Here is a 15000-nt window from a genome sequence, read left to right as displayed (position 1 = left end):
TTATGGCATTATGATAAAAGTGCAGGGTCCACTTATGAGTGACAACATGTGGTACTCAGTTATTTGTTTCTGTGATAGATCATTGAGTATGATAGATTCCATCCAAGTTGCTGTGAAGTCCACAATTTTGTTCTTCTTAATGGTTGCGTAATATTTCATTGTGTATATGTACCACTTTTTTTTTTAAATCCAGTCTACTTTCAACGGGCAACACCGTTGGTTCCATGTTTTTACTGTTGTGAATAATGCTGCAATAAACATGAGTGTGCGGGTATCTTTTTTATAGAATGTTTTGAGTTCCTCTGGTTATATTCCCAGAAGGGAGATTGCTGGATCATATGGAAGGTCAATTTTTAGATCTTTTAGGAATCGCCACACATAGTTTAGAAGCATTCTTTTTTCCCCACATCCTCTCCAGTATCTGTTGTTTTCTGAGTTATTGTTGATGACCATCTTGATTGGAATTAGGTGGTATGGTTTTAATTTGCATTTCTTTGATGATTGGTGGGGCTGAGCATTTTTTTCACTTATCTGTTGCCAGCTCGTATATCTTCTTTTGAGAAATGTCTGTTCATTTCTTTTGCTCACTCTTTAATAGGGTTGTTTGTTTTTTTCCTTTTAGCACATTTGAGCTTCTTATACATCCTGGATGTCAGTCAGGCCTTTGTCAGATACACAATTGGCAATTTTTGTTCCCCACCCTGTTGGCTGTCTCCCCACTCTCTTGATGGTCTCTTTTGCTTTGCAGAAGCTTTTCAGTTTGATGACGTCCCACTTGTTTATCTAATCTCTTATAGTGTGGGCGTCTGGGATTTTGTTTAGGAATTGGTTACCTATTCCAATTTCCATAAGGGTGTCTTCTGTGTTTTCTAAGATTCTTATAGTTTGAGGTTTTACGTTTAGGTCTTTGATCCGTTTAGCGTTGATTTTTGTGTATGGTGATAGGTAGGCATCCTGTTTCATTCCTCTATGTGTGGTCAGCCAGTTTTCCCAGCACCATTTACTGAATAGGTTCTCCTCTCACCAGTGCTTGTTGGTGGAGGCTTTGTTGAAGATGAGTTGATTGGGAAATTGAGATTTTTGCTTCCGGAATCTCTATCCTGTTCCATTGGTCTATATGCCTGATCTTGTACCCAAACCAGACTGTTTTGATTATTATAGATTTATAATAAAGTTTAAAGTCTGAAAGTGTGATACCACCCACTTTGTTTCTTTTGCTAAGGATTGTTTTGGTTATTCGTGGTTGTTTATGTTTCCATATGAATTTCTGTATTGTCATTTCTAGATCAGAGAAGAATGATGTTGGTAATTTAATCGGTATTAATTGAATCTGCAGATTGTCTTTGGTAGGATGGACATCTTAACAATGTTGATTCTTCCATTTGTTTGTGTCTTCTTTGATTTCTTTGAGTAGTGTTTTGTAGTTTTCGTTGTAAAATCTTTCACTTCTCTGGTTAGGAAGATGCTGAGGTATGTGTGTGTGTGTGTGTGTGTGTGTGTGTGTGTGTGTGTGTGTGTGTGTGTGTTGTGAACGGGATTGCGCTTTTTATTTGGTTCTCTGCTTGTTTGTCATTGGTGTATAAGAATGTGACTGTCTTTTGTGTGTTTATTTTGTACCCTGAGACTTTGCCAAAGTCCTTTAGCAATGCAAGGAGGTTGACAGATTTTCTTGGGTTTTCAAGGTATAGGATCATATCATCAGCAAAGAGGGATAGCGGGACTTCCTCTTTTCCTATTTGCATACCCCTGATTTCCTTCTCTTGTCTGATTGTTCTTGCTAGTACTTCCAACACTATGTTGAACAGAAGGCATGAGAGCGGTCAAACTTGTCTTGTTCTGATTTTCAGAGGAAATGCTTCCAATTTCTGTCCATTTAGCAATATGTTGGCTATGGATTTATTTATGATAGATGGCTCATTACTATTTTTGAGGTATGTTCCCTTTATGCCTAGGTGTTCAAGGTTTTTATCAAGAAGGGATGCTGGATTTTATCAAAAGCCTCTTCTGTGTCTAATGACATAGTTATGTGGTTCTTGCTTTACATCTGTTGATGTATTGAATTATATGTATGATCTTGCAGATGTTGAACCAGACCTGCATCCTGGGGATGAAACCTACTTGGTTATGGTGGATGATTTTTTGAGATGTGTTGTTGGATCTAATTTGCTTGAATCTTGTTGAGAATTTTTGCCTCTATGTTCATTAGGGACATTGGAATGTAGTTCTCTTTCTTATTGGATCCTTACCTGGTTTGGGTATCAACGGGATGTTACCTTCATAAAATGATTTGGGGAGCACTGAGTCTTTCTTGATTGCCCGGAATACTTTAAATAGGATTAATATCAGCGCCTCCTTTTATGTTTTGCAGAATTCCACTAGAAGGCTGTCTGCTTCAGGGCTTTTTTTGTTTGTTTTATAGTTTTCTTATGATGGAGTCAAGTTCCTGGGTTGTTACTGGTCTATGTAGGGTCTCAATTTCCTCTTGTTTTAACCTTGGGAGGTTGTGTGATGTCAGAAAGTCCTCCATTTCATTTAGATTGTCAAGTTCGTTTCCATACAGGTATGCGGATTAATCTCAGATAATCTTTTGTATTTCTTCGGGATCAGTTGTGACTTGACCTTTTGCATTTCTGATTGTGTTTATTTGGGTTTTTTTCTCTCTTTTTCTTGATCAGTCTGTCTAGGGGTCTGTCAATCTTGTTTATCTTTTCAAAGAACTAGTTTTTTGTTTCACTGATTTTTTTTCTGTTTTTTCTTCTATGTCTCGTATTTGGGCTTTTACTTTGCTGATCTGGATTCTTCAACTGAAGTTAGGGCTTTGGTGGTCTTGTCTTTCCAGCTCCCTTAGGTAATTTGTTAGGCTGTTAACCTGTGATCTATTTTCTTGATGTATGTTCGTAGAGAAATAAGTTCCCCTCTTAGTATTGTTTTCATGGTATCCCAGAGGTTTTGGTAAGATGTTTCTTCTTTTTCATTTGTTTCCAGGAATCTTTTAATTTCTGTTTTTGATTTCTGTGCTGACCCAGGAGTTATTCAGCACCATGCTGTTTACTGTCCATGTCTTTGTGGGCTTAGGGGGAATTTTGTTGGTGTTATATTTATTTTTATTCCACTGTAGTCTGAGAAGGTGCATGGCAGTATTTTGATTTCATGAAATTTGTTATGCTTGATTTATAGTTGAAGATGTGGTCAATCTTGGAGTACTTTCCATGTGGTGAAAAGTAGAATGTATATTTTGTGATTGTGGGTGGAGTGTTCCTCAAGATCTATTAAGTCCATTTGGTCAAGCATCAAGTTAAGGTTGGATCTTCTTGTTGATTTTTTGACTTGATGTTCTATCTTGAGTTGTTAGTGGGATATCCAAGTCCCCAACTATGATAGTGTTAGAGTCTATATCTTTTTTTAGTTTACTTAGTAGCTACTTTATAAAAGCTGGTAGTCCTGTGTTGGGTGCACATATGTTTAGGATGGATATTTCTTGTTGATGGATTGAATATTTTATCATTATGTAGTGTTCTTTTGTATCTTTTCAAATTTTTGATAGTTTAAATTTTGTTTTGTCTGGTATCAAGATCACAACTCCTGCTTTTTTCTGTGTGTTTGTTCACCTGAACATTTGTTTTCCTTCCCCTAACTTTGAGTCTGTGAGCGTCCTTTGCAGTGAGATGTATTTCCTGGAGGCATATTTTCAGGTCATTTTTAAAAATCCAGTTTGCCATTCTGTGTCTTTTCATTGGTGCATTTGGTCCATTCATGTTCAGTTTGTTTGTTTGCTTTATTTGGGAGTTGATGTATGTGTTTTCTGTTTTGCAGTCACTATGCATACTGTGCTGATTCTCTTTTTTCCTGCATTCTTGGATAGAGTGTGGTCATTCTCCACTACCCCCCTTTCTTCTTGTTAAGCATCTCTTATAGAGCAAGTCTGGAGGCAGCATAAATTCTTAGAGATTGAATGTCAGGAAGAATTTTAATTCTTTACCACTGATGAAGATTAGCTTTGCTAGATAGGAAATTCTTGACTGGAATTGTTTATCTTTGAAAACTTTGAAGATTGGACTCCAGTCTCTTCTAGCCTGTAGTGCTTCTGTAGATAAGTCTGCTGCTATTCTAATTGATCTTCCCCAGTAGATAGTCTGACCTTTCTCTCTCACTGCCTTTAGGTATTTTTCTTTTGTACCTACTTTGCATAAGCAAATTATTGTGTCTAGGAGTTAGCTTTCTCATTTGATGTCTTGCAGGGGTTTTCCAAGTCTTTTGTGTTTAGATGGTTGCATCTCTGATGAGATGAGGAAAATTTTCTTGGATAACCTCATGGAATGTTTGTTCCATGGTGGTCTCTGTCTCCCTTTCTTCCTCAGAAATGCTGATTAGCTGTAAGTTCAGCATCTTAATAAAATCACACATCTTTTGGAGGCTTTGTTCCATTTTTTAAAGCTTCCTTTCTATGTGCTTACCGGTTTGGGTTAGTTCCATGTTTCAGTCTCCAAGTTCTGAGATTCCTTCTACTGCTTGATTAATTCTGCTTTCTATGCTTATCAGTTTGTTATTTATTTCATTTTCTGTATTCTTTTTTTTTTTTTTTGCCATCATCTCAGTTACCAACTCTTTCATTCTTTCTTCTTGTCTTTCTTCATTTTTATTCAGCCTTTCCATCAATACCTTTATATCTGGATTTGAGACCAGTTGTTCTGAGAACTCTTCATTATTTGAGTTCTGAAGTCTGTATTCTCAGGCACTGTCTTTCCAGGAATCTGCAGGGTACCTGTGTTCTTCTGTTGATTCTTCTTCATTTGTGATGAATTCCCCCCCACTTTTTTTCCTCCTCTTTAATTCCGTTGCTCAGTGATGGGGGGTTAGCCTTCACTACTGTTTGCTCAAACATCTTTCTTCCTTAGATAGAGCTTCTGGATTTATTCAGTGTTGAAGGTAGGCTGGGAGTGGGAGGCTGTGCTGACTTTTTGCAGGTTTGAGATTTGATTAAGGTATAATGAGGGGAGCTACAGTTCAGAAGCTACCTGCAGAATGCAGTATCCACTGATGGGTATGGGCCTCTGGAACCTACTTCCCACCACCTTATAATATGTCCATGCAGTGGGAGTGTATGCATACACTTTGAAACCAAAATGTGATAAAAGGAAGGGTAAGAACAGAGAAAGAAAGGAGGGAGAAGAAACAAATATGAAGAGAAAGAAGAAGATGAAGGAAATCAGACAGGCAAGCAGATGAACAGATAAATAAATACACAAAATGCAAAAAAAAGAAGAAGATACACTCACCCTCAAACATACCCATATAAAAAAAAAAAAAAAGAGGGAGAAAAAGGGGCAAATCAAATCAGAAAACACACAGAGAAAAATATGTATGGAGAGAGCAAGGAAAGAAAGAAAGAGAGAGAGAGAGAGAGAGAGAGAAAGAAAGAAAGAAAGAAAGAAAGAAGGAAAGAAAGAAAGAAAGAAAGAAAAGAAAAGAAAAGAAAAGAAAAGAAAAGAAAAGAAAAAGAAAAAAAAACTCTCCCTTTTGTTGCCATTTCTGAAACATCAGTTTTCTCTTCCTTCCTTCCTTCTTCCCTCCCTCCCTCTCTCCCTCACTCTCTTTCTTTCTTTCTTTTTTCTGGCATGTCCCAATCACTGCTACTTTTGGCTCCCCGTGGTAGGGAGTAGGCTCTGGTCTTTAGACCCTCCCCTCTGCTCTCAGTGCGGGCCAATCAGACTGCTCTCCCCGTGAGTCAGACACCTCATGGACTGCTGGGTGAATGGGGATTAATCAGAGCAGGCATGCCCCCGACTCATCTGCTAGATCTCCCAATTCCAATTGCATGTGTTTGTGATTGGTCCAGTGTGGGGATTGGGCATTGGTCTCTCCAATATCATGCACTTGAAGTATCCTCTCTAGGCCAATGATGGCCACCCAGAGGAGTGCAGAGATCACCCTCAGTCTCAGGGTACAGGCTTCTCAGTATTGGGAGAGCTCAAGTGGGCTTCTGCCCAGCTTCTGGGATAGAGAAAATGTCTTTGTCCTGCTCTTCTCCTCCATGGGGCTCAGCTCCAGATTTCCTCCCTGTGCTTTCTCCATGATCCCGCTGCCAGTACCTGGTCTGTTGCCACAGGTAGTGCTGTGGACCAGGTGCCAGGTGCCGAGAGGCAGCTGATCTCTGCCACCTTTCCCAAGAGATGCCCTTCAAGTGGCAGATGTTCTTGCATGTGCGGTGGTTGCCAAATTCAGAGCAGTGGTAAATTGCAGCCACTTTTGCATGGGAGCCCCAGGTGCTTGATCTCATGTCTCAATCAGATATTCACTCACCCACTTGCACACACACATGTGCAGATTCATTCTTATGGGCACTCACCTATGCAGAGACTCATAATTTGACCAGTTTTGTCATCATCTTGCAAACTATACCCCTGAGCACTTTTTTTCCTCCTTTCCCTCTCATTGCTCATATCCTTTTTATTCTACGAAGGGCTTTGCTTCTTGCAGGTCTTTCTCTTCCCATAATCAGTAGCCAGGTTTGCAGACAGTTTCCTTGTTGCTTTATGAGTTGATTTTTTACTTAGAAATCCTCATGTCTGGGGCTGATTTGTAATCTGAATTTGTAATCTGAACAGATTATAGTTCAGTTCTCCTTGAAGCCCTCACCAGGTTTCAAAGAGAGTTCTTGTTATTTGCTTGCTTTAGTAAATAGACATTGAAGGACCACAGATCTGTTCTGACTCCTCACCCTAGAGGCTGAGGGGCACATGGATGAGGAGGCAAAGAGACCAAGAGATGACTTTCAAGGTGTCCCAGGATGATGCTGTTTTTCTGAGGGCAGTGATGCGTGGTGGTCCTTGCTAGTGGTTTCAGAAGCACCTCCTTTCATTGGCTCCTGGAGTCATTTCACTCTCATTAACGACAGCTGTCGGCAGCTTGTCCTGTTGAAGCCTTTCATGCTCCCTCCCACTGGCAGTGACTTCCAGGGTCCTTGATACATCTCCAACATGTCTACTGTAATAATGTGCTATGGTTAAAAGTCTCTGGAGGATCAGATCAGCCTGATTTACAATCCCATCTATCACTTCCTAGCTATTGTACTTTGGACTTGTTGCCTGATCTCTCTGAGTCTCAGTTTTCTCATCTGTAAGATAGGGATGATAACATCTGTCTTATAAATTTGTTGTGAATATTAAATGAAATGCTAATATGTGCCTGGCAGATAGTTACCATTATTATCCCAACATGTACTGGTAGCTTGGCAGTTTGATGTTAATTTTAGCACTTCCTATAAAAAATTTTTTAAAAAATGCTTGCTCTTAAAACAGTTGCTCTTTTTCTTTTAAGCAGTTTATTTGAAGCTTCCCACAGGCAGGCTCCACCCAGCGTCATATACCCTTAAGTTCTTTTTCCTATGCCTCCATGAATGCCACCAGCTTCTATAGCTGCCTTGGCAACAGCCAACTCTCATTTGCCCTAAAGGCTTCTTTCCGGGACTTGTCTTGCAGAGCTCAGTACAACCTTAAGGTTTTGCCGGAACTAATAAGCACTTAGCAAAAAATCTCATGTGTGCCTGAATATTTTGCTGTTGACATATTAGCAGTGCCTTGTCCCCCCTGGAGTACAGAGGCACCTAAATAAGTAGGTCTCCCAAGAAAGCTCAAACTAGATATAGAAACTAAATTCTAATGGAAAGTCTGGGTAACAATTTTGTGCAATCATTGTTGTTATGCAACCATGCTTAAACAATAACTGTCATTTTCAAGCAAAATAGAAAAGTTTCTGCCTTCAGGGCTCATGACCTTTTAGAGACAAGACAAGTGCAAACAAAACCATGTGCAATGTTATTTTCGTGAATATGATTTTTAAAATGTGCATGTGACTTGGGTGTGGCATGACTCACTGTGTAACACAAAAAATACTGGATCTACAAATTGGACTCCTTGACTGCCCATTCAGACCTCTACCTGTGAGGCATCCTTTCGTCCTTTGGCTGCTTAGGTTTTCCTACAGAAAAGAGAAAAACTTTGGAGAAAATGGAAAAGGAAAGCACTAGGGGAAAATAGCAGAACTGACTTCATCTAAATATGCACGTCTAGAAAGAGCAAGCGAGGGTTTCAAAATGCAGTGCCTGTGTTTGTGTAGTTAAGAGTAAAGGGACTTAGAACTCTAAGGCAGCTGAAATCTTGGAAATTTAGGGGCACACCAGGGCTTTTTAATCAGTTGAATGGGTGACTCAAAGAATGCTGAAAACAAAAATAAAAAAAACAGAACCCTGTATCTGATGGCAACACCCACAGCCAACCAAAACCAAGTACAAGGCTCCATTCGGTCTGAATGTAGGATCTCTGGAAGATTAGGAGGTACTTAGCTCATTCTGAGCTGGTCTCCAGGTTCTTGGGCCGAAGTGGGCAAGTGTTGCGAAGAGAGCTTAGAGAACCGACAATGGGTGGAACATACGCGCAAGGATCATCTTCCCACATCAGGACCAATGGCACTGCCCATTCAATTTAACTGGTTTCTAGTTTTCCTCTCCTAATGTGAGCAGTGCCACAGAAGCACATCACTAACAATGTTTTTTTTTTCTTTTCTATTCCAAATTCTAATAATAAAATTGTTATTAGAATTGGGTCTTAATGGCTGAAATAAAAATATTCGGTGTTGACCCTACTCTGTGCCCATGCTCTGCTCAACACTGTGTGTATATATAGATGGAGATACTGTCTCTCACCTCCAGCAGGGATGGGTAGAGAAAACATCTTGAGGTGGAAGAGAGGGAAACTGAAAGCCTTGACTTATTTCTTATTTCTAGGTTGGGGGGGGAAGAGGGAGGAGGAACAGGGACAAGGTGAAGCCTGGAATAGAGCAAACGAGTTTCAAAACATTGCTCTGCACTCAGGGCAAGGAAAACAAAAGCGAGTTAAAAACAAGCCAAAAAAAAAAAAAAACCAGATTAGAAAGCCCTATGGTTCTTGGAGTAAATGGTTATCGCATGTTTGTTGTTACCATTGACAACATTGTTATCATCACTATTGTCATCATCTCCAGAACAAATTAGACTCGAACCACATAACCTTCACATAATTGAGAAGAATATTCCTTGGATAATCTGATCACTGTTTATCCCAGTTTTGTGCTTGTGGCAGGATGTTGCGGGGTGCTTTTCTTGATCGCATCCTTCCTCTCGTTTGTGTTTGTGTAGGTTGAGCCAGTGATCCAGAGAGGCCACGAGAGTCTGGTCCACCACATCCTGCTTTATCAGTGCAGCAACAACTTCAACGACAGTGTTCTGGACTCTGGCCACGAGTGCTACCACCCGAACATGCCCGATGCGTTCCTCACCTGTGAAACTGTGATTTTTGCCTGGGCCATTGGTGGAGAGGTGGGGCTGGTGATAAACCGAGATGTGACACAGTTAATTGGTCACGTTTCCCCTCACAAATAGGCTTCTTCTTCTTTTTTTTTTTTTTTTTTGAGTTGGAGTCTCACTCTGTCTCCCAGACTTGAGTGCAGTGGCCGCTCCTGGCCACCGCAGCCTCGACCTGCTGGGCTCAGGCGATCCTTCCATCTCAGCCTTCCAAGTAGCTGGAACTACAGGCGCACGCTCCCACGCCCAGCTAACTGTTGATTTATTGTAGAGATGAGGTCTCACCAAGTTGCCCAGGCGGGCCGCGAACCCGCGGGCTCAGGCAATCCACTCACTTCAGCCTCCCAGAGGTGTGGGATTACAGGCTGAGCCACTGAGCCCGGCTACAAATAGGATTCTAACGCGTATAAGGGAAGCTCAACACACTACATTTGATGTGAGGGTGGCTTATTTCCATTTGCTTAGAGTTTCTTTCCTTAAGCCATTTTTAGTTAATTTCATCAGTTATAGATTAGTAGTTTCCAGAAAGTTAAAATATCTTTGAAAGGCCAGCCATGGTGGCTCATGCCTATAATCCTAGTGCTTTGAGAAGGCCAGGAGGAAGGATTGCTTGAGGTCAGGGGTTTGGGCAGCATAACGAGACCCTGTCTAAAACAAACAAACAAAACTAAAACAAAACAAGCTTTTTTTTTTTTTTTTTTTAAATGGTTGGTTTTGAGTCCAGTAGAACTCTCAGGAACTTTCACAGGACACTATCTCATGGACTTTTCCGTATTTAGGGTTTTTCCTATCCACCTCATGTTGGATTATCCCTTGGCACTCCGTTCGACCCACATTATGTGCTCTTAGAAGTCCATTATGACAATCCTACATATGAAGAAGGTGAGTTTACTCTTTATATGTTTTACCTGTGATTTTTAAAAAAAGCTAACTAGTAATCTTTGTCTTTAACAGAATTGAAACAAAATAGCAGCTGATGTTGGAAAGAATTAATTTTTACATTTATCATTCAAATTAGGATACTGAAAAAGGAAATACTATTAATATTTATAATTGCCCTGCAACAACAGGATAATTAACCCCTACCAAACCAGGCACATGAACTCTAATCTTAAAAACCCATTTGCATACTACCTACCAGGAAGTAGAATAGTTGACTTTTTTCCTTGGTGATATAATTAGTTCCAGATACATGGTGCTTATGAGACATTTTAATTCTTACTGCATATATGAAAAAACTATCATTTATTACACTAAAAGTATTAGACATTTTGTTGTGTGATAGGCACATCATACATATACTTAAGAAAGGTTAGCCGGGCTCGGTGGCTCAGCCTGTAATCCCACGCCTTTGGGAGGCTGAGGTGAGTGGATTGCCTGAGCCCACGGGTTCAAGACCCGCCTGGGCAGACGAGACCTCATCTTTACAATAAATCAAAAAAATTAGCTGGGCGTGGTGGCACGCGCCTGTAATTCCAGATACTTGGAAGGCTGAGGCGGAAGGATCGCCGGAGTCCAGCGGGTCGAGGCTGCGGTGGCCAGGAGCGGCCACTGCACTCCAGTCTGGGTGACAGAGTGAGACTCCAACTCAAAAAAAAGAAAAAGAAATGTTTATGCAGTGACACTGTCACAAAATATTGAAGTAAAGGGTGTAACAATGTATATTTGATATGTGAATTTACCTCTGTAATATTAAAAACCCATATTGATAGATTCAACATGAAATTATCAGCAGAAGCGACTCTAGGCTTTTATTTAACCTTGGTTTGTGCAGTTATTCAGCAAATACTGAGCACAACTATGTGCTGACGCTGTGCTCAAGGATGTAATGGGAGTGAAAAACAGATACTATTCCCACCCTCGTGGAAATTATAGTTCAGAGGAAAAGAGAAGTAATCAAATAATAGTGCGAATAGCATAAAACTACATACAGATTCCAGCTGATTAAATAGAGAGGAACCTGACTATCATAATATTTAACTGGTGACCTAATCTAGTCAGAGATGTGTGGTGGAGGGAATGGTCTAGATTATGTCTTCACTGAGGAATCAAACTCCTCTTCTGGGAGACTGGAGGTGCTGAAGGGTCAGGGTGGAGGAAAAAAGATGCTGATGAGTCTGGAAAGGAAGGAACCAGGCAACCTGAGGCCCTGTAGACCACGTTAAGGGCTAAAGTCAATGGGAAGCCATTGAAGAGTTTGGCGCAGTAGAATTAAATACCAAGATTTGTGTTTTGAAATGACCACTCTGGCTGGTGCAGCTTAAAAAAATAGATTATAAAGAAAGGTAATGTGGTTTGATATTTAACAAGTGATGCTTCTATATAAGTTTCAAGCTATTATGTTTATGAATAAGCCAGAAAATTATTGTCTTTTCTTGCCTGAATGCATGTGAAATACCTTCCCTGAATTCACTTTGATTTTCACTCACAAATCATATCCTATTTTCTGAACCATGAATCCATAAGAATGAAAGTTCAAAAACTTTCATAAAACCAAATGTTATGAAATAACATATTAAATTCTAAGATAGATTTCCTGCAAAATTATGTCTATAAGCATAAATTATCATTTGCAATAATAATAGAAATAATTCTTAAATATGTCATATTGCAATTTTTATTTTTCAAAAATTTTCACATCTTTGATTTAATGTTATTCAGAGAATAAATCTTTCATATAATGTATAATACTACTTCAATTAGAAATTCAGTGTGGACAGGGTGCAGTGGCTCATACCTGTAATCCCAGCACTTTGAGAGGCTGAGAAGGGAGGATTGCTTGAGCCCAGGAGTTTGTGACCAGCCTGAGCAGCATAGTGAGACCTAATCCCTATAAAATAAATAAATAAAATAAAAATTAAACTAAAAAAATTTTTAAAAGCTGGGCTAGGAATAAAAGGAAGAAATTCAATGTGAATTCATACTTCTTCCTTTTATAGTCTTATGAAGTGGAAGATGTGATTCATTTACCTTGTATGTTTCCAATTAATCTGAATTTCTTATAGTTTCAATGTAAAAATTGAATGGAAGCTTATTTTTTTAATAGTTTAATGGGTTTCTAGTACTCTCTATTCTTATTCGTGTTCACAATTAGAGCAAATTTTAGATTATGGTAATTTTGCCTTGATAAACATATTGTAATATGAATTTAGGTTTCCAGAAAACTGTTGTTAAATAATAATATTATATTTACTTGATAAGGTATTGCTTTGTTTACTAGATAATGTAATTAATGGTTCAAACAGCTAGTGCAATTAATGGACCTAACTCAGTATATGGAAGTGGAATTCCTGCTTACCATTTTTCCCTCTATAGAGCTGTTATGGTAGAAGGAGTTAGATCACAAAAATATTAAATACAAAACACAACTTTTCAAGATATTTCCAAAAAATATTCTAGGGTCAGCGTAGATGCATGTTCTTTTTTGTCTACACTGGAATAACATAAAAGGAAAATAGATTTTCTTTTTTTCCTCTTTATTTTAAAGATGTGGGGTACAATTCAGGGTTAGGCATACAAATGTTCATTATGCAGGTGCCCTTGTGGATGAGGTGTGCCTCTCCCTCCCCTGGCAGTTTCCCTCAATTGCCAATCCCCTTGGAAGTTTCCCACTACTGCCAATCACTTTCTTATAGTATTATTATAGTTTCTCAAGGTCCACTGATAAGTGAGAACATGTGGTACTCTGTTCTTTGTTTCTGGGATAGATCACTCAGTCTGATCGACTCTAAATCCATCCAAGTTGCTGCTAAGTCCAGATGTTTGCCCTTCTTTATTGCTGCATAATATTCCATTGTGTATATGTACCACATTTTTAAAATCCAGTCCAGCTTCAGTGGGCAGCATGGTTGGTTCCATGTTTTTGCTGTTGTGAATAAAGCTGCAACAAGCATGCATGTGCAGGTATCTTTATGGTAGAATGACTTGAGTTCCCCCGGGTATATTCCCAATAGGACATTGCTGGGTTAAATGGAAGTATTTCTAGTTCTTTCAGAAATTGCCACACTGTCCTCCAAAGAGGCTGCACTAGTTTGTGTTCCCACCAGTACTGTGGAAGCATTCATTTTTCTCCACATCCTCACCAGCATTTGTAGTTGTTTGCTTTATTCATGACAGCTGTTTTTATTTGTTTAACAATCAAGTTCCTGGTATACAAAGAGGGACTCCCCAAAAACCCAAAATTTATTTATAAAATAGTGTGTATGTATTTTCACATGTTTGAACTTCAAAGTACTCTTTGTTTGATGTAATACACCTATCAAGACACTTTTTCCACTGCTCAAAATAGTTTTGAACTCATCAGTTTTTATGCCTTTTAGTGCTTTTGCCATTTGTGTGTGTGGGGGGGTGTATGTGACCCCTTTCATATTGTTCAAAGTTTCCCTTTGAGGAGTTCTTCATCTGAGAAAACAAAAAAATCTCTCGGGATGAAATTGGGTGAATAGGGATGGTGGAGCATAGGAGCCATGCTGGTTTTGGTCAAAAACTGCTAAACACTGTGCATTGTGGGCAGGTGCACTTGTAAATCACCCATCGTGAAATATGCAAACACTTGCCTCTTAGGGGAAGTCGGTACTACAAGGGCCCACCCACCAAAAGATAATTCTGGGTTTTAGGGATCCCCCTCATATATGTGACCACCAAGCAGTAGAACTACAGAGATGGAAAGAAACACTTTTTGGTCTCCGGAAGTTTTGACCTAGCTGCCATTTATTTAGCACTTTATTTATGCCAAGCACTGTTCTAAGGACTTTGTGTTTAAGCTTCACATCAACCTTATGAGGTAGTAGTACTACTATGATGGACATTTTCCAGGCTGGGAAACTGAGGTACAAAGGGATTAGGCGAACTTGATGCCTTGAGCCTGTTTTGTGCTGCCATAACAGAAAACCACAGACTGAGTCATTTTTAATGAATAGAAATTTATCCCTCATGGTTCTAGAGGCTGGGACATCCAAGATCAAAGTACTGGCATCTGGCAAGGGTCTTCTTGCTGCATCATAACATGACAGAAGGCATCGCATAGTAGATAGGCAAACAGAGCAAGAAGGGGCAAACTCACTTCCAAAATAATGGCATGAACCCATTCATGACCTAAACACCTCTTAAAAAATCTCACCACTCAATACCATCACAATGGCAATTCAATTTCAACAAACATTCAAAGCTACTTTTGGAGTAGGTTTTAGACATTGAAACCATAGCATTCACCAAAAGTCATATGACTCATAAGCAGCAGACTTGGAATTTGCAGGATAGTCAGCCAGAGGTAGTGTTATTAATTGTCACTCTGCAATGCATTCTGGTGAACATCTAAGCAAGCTTGAGGCAACAAACAAATACTAAATTATTGTATGTTCACCATAAAGAAGGAACTCACTAAGCAGGAAAGGAAGCTTGGATTTTTCAAGACTGTTAAGGAAGTTGAGAGATAATATTTTCTGGAATAATTAAGATACTTAATTTTAACATTTTATTGTGCCTTAAAACATTAAAAGTAATGGATACTTTCTAAGTGTGTGTGTGTGTGTGTGTGTGTGTGTGTGTGTGTATAAATGAGGGGTATATAATATATATTAAAAGATATTTCCTGTAAAGACCTTGGTGTTTAGCCGGGCTCGGTGGCTCAGCCTGTAATCCCGCGCCTTTGGGAGGCTGAGGTG

The 15000-nt window shown here is 39.4% G+C and overlaps 1 protein-coding gene across 1 annotated transcript in view; it reads left to right on the top strand.

The window, feature by feature from the left end:
• MOXD1 (monooxygenase DBH like 1) overlaps positions 1–15000 on the top strand; it is a gene marked incomplete at its 3' end in the record, with an annotated part of 63887 nt that overhangs the window by 38966 nt on the left and 9921 nt on the right. Inside the window, exons 4-5 of the mRNA XM_008058610.1 lie at positions 9173–9352; positions 10117–10219. Coding sequence (XP_008056801.1) covers positions 9173–9352; positions 10117–10219 — 283 coding nt within the window. The remainder of the gene's footprint in view (positions 1–9172; positions 9353–10116; positions 10220–15000) is intronic.

This window comes from Carlito syrichta, unplaced genomic scaffold (assembly GCF_000164805.1).
Source record: "Carlito syrichta isolate Samal-C Ts95f unplaced genomic scaffold, Tarsius_syrichta-2.0.1 Scaffold303504, whole genome shotgun sequence".
Lineage (NCBI taxonomy): Eukaryota > Metazoa > Chordata > Mammalia > Primates > Tarsiidae > Carlito > Carlito syrichta.
This window is presented reverse-complemented; position numbering and strand designations above follow the sequence as displayed.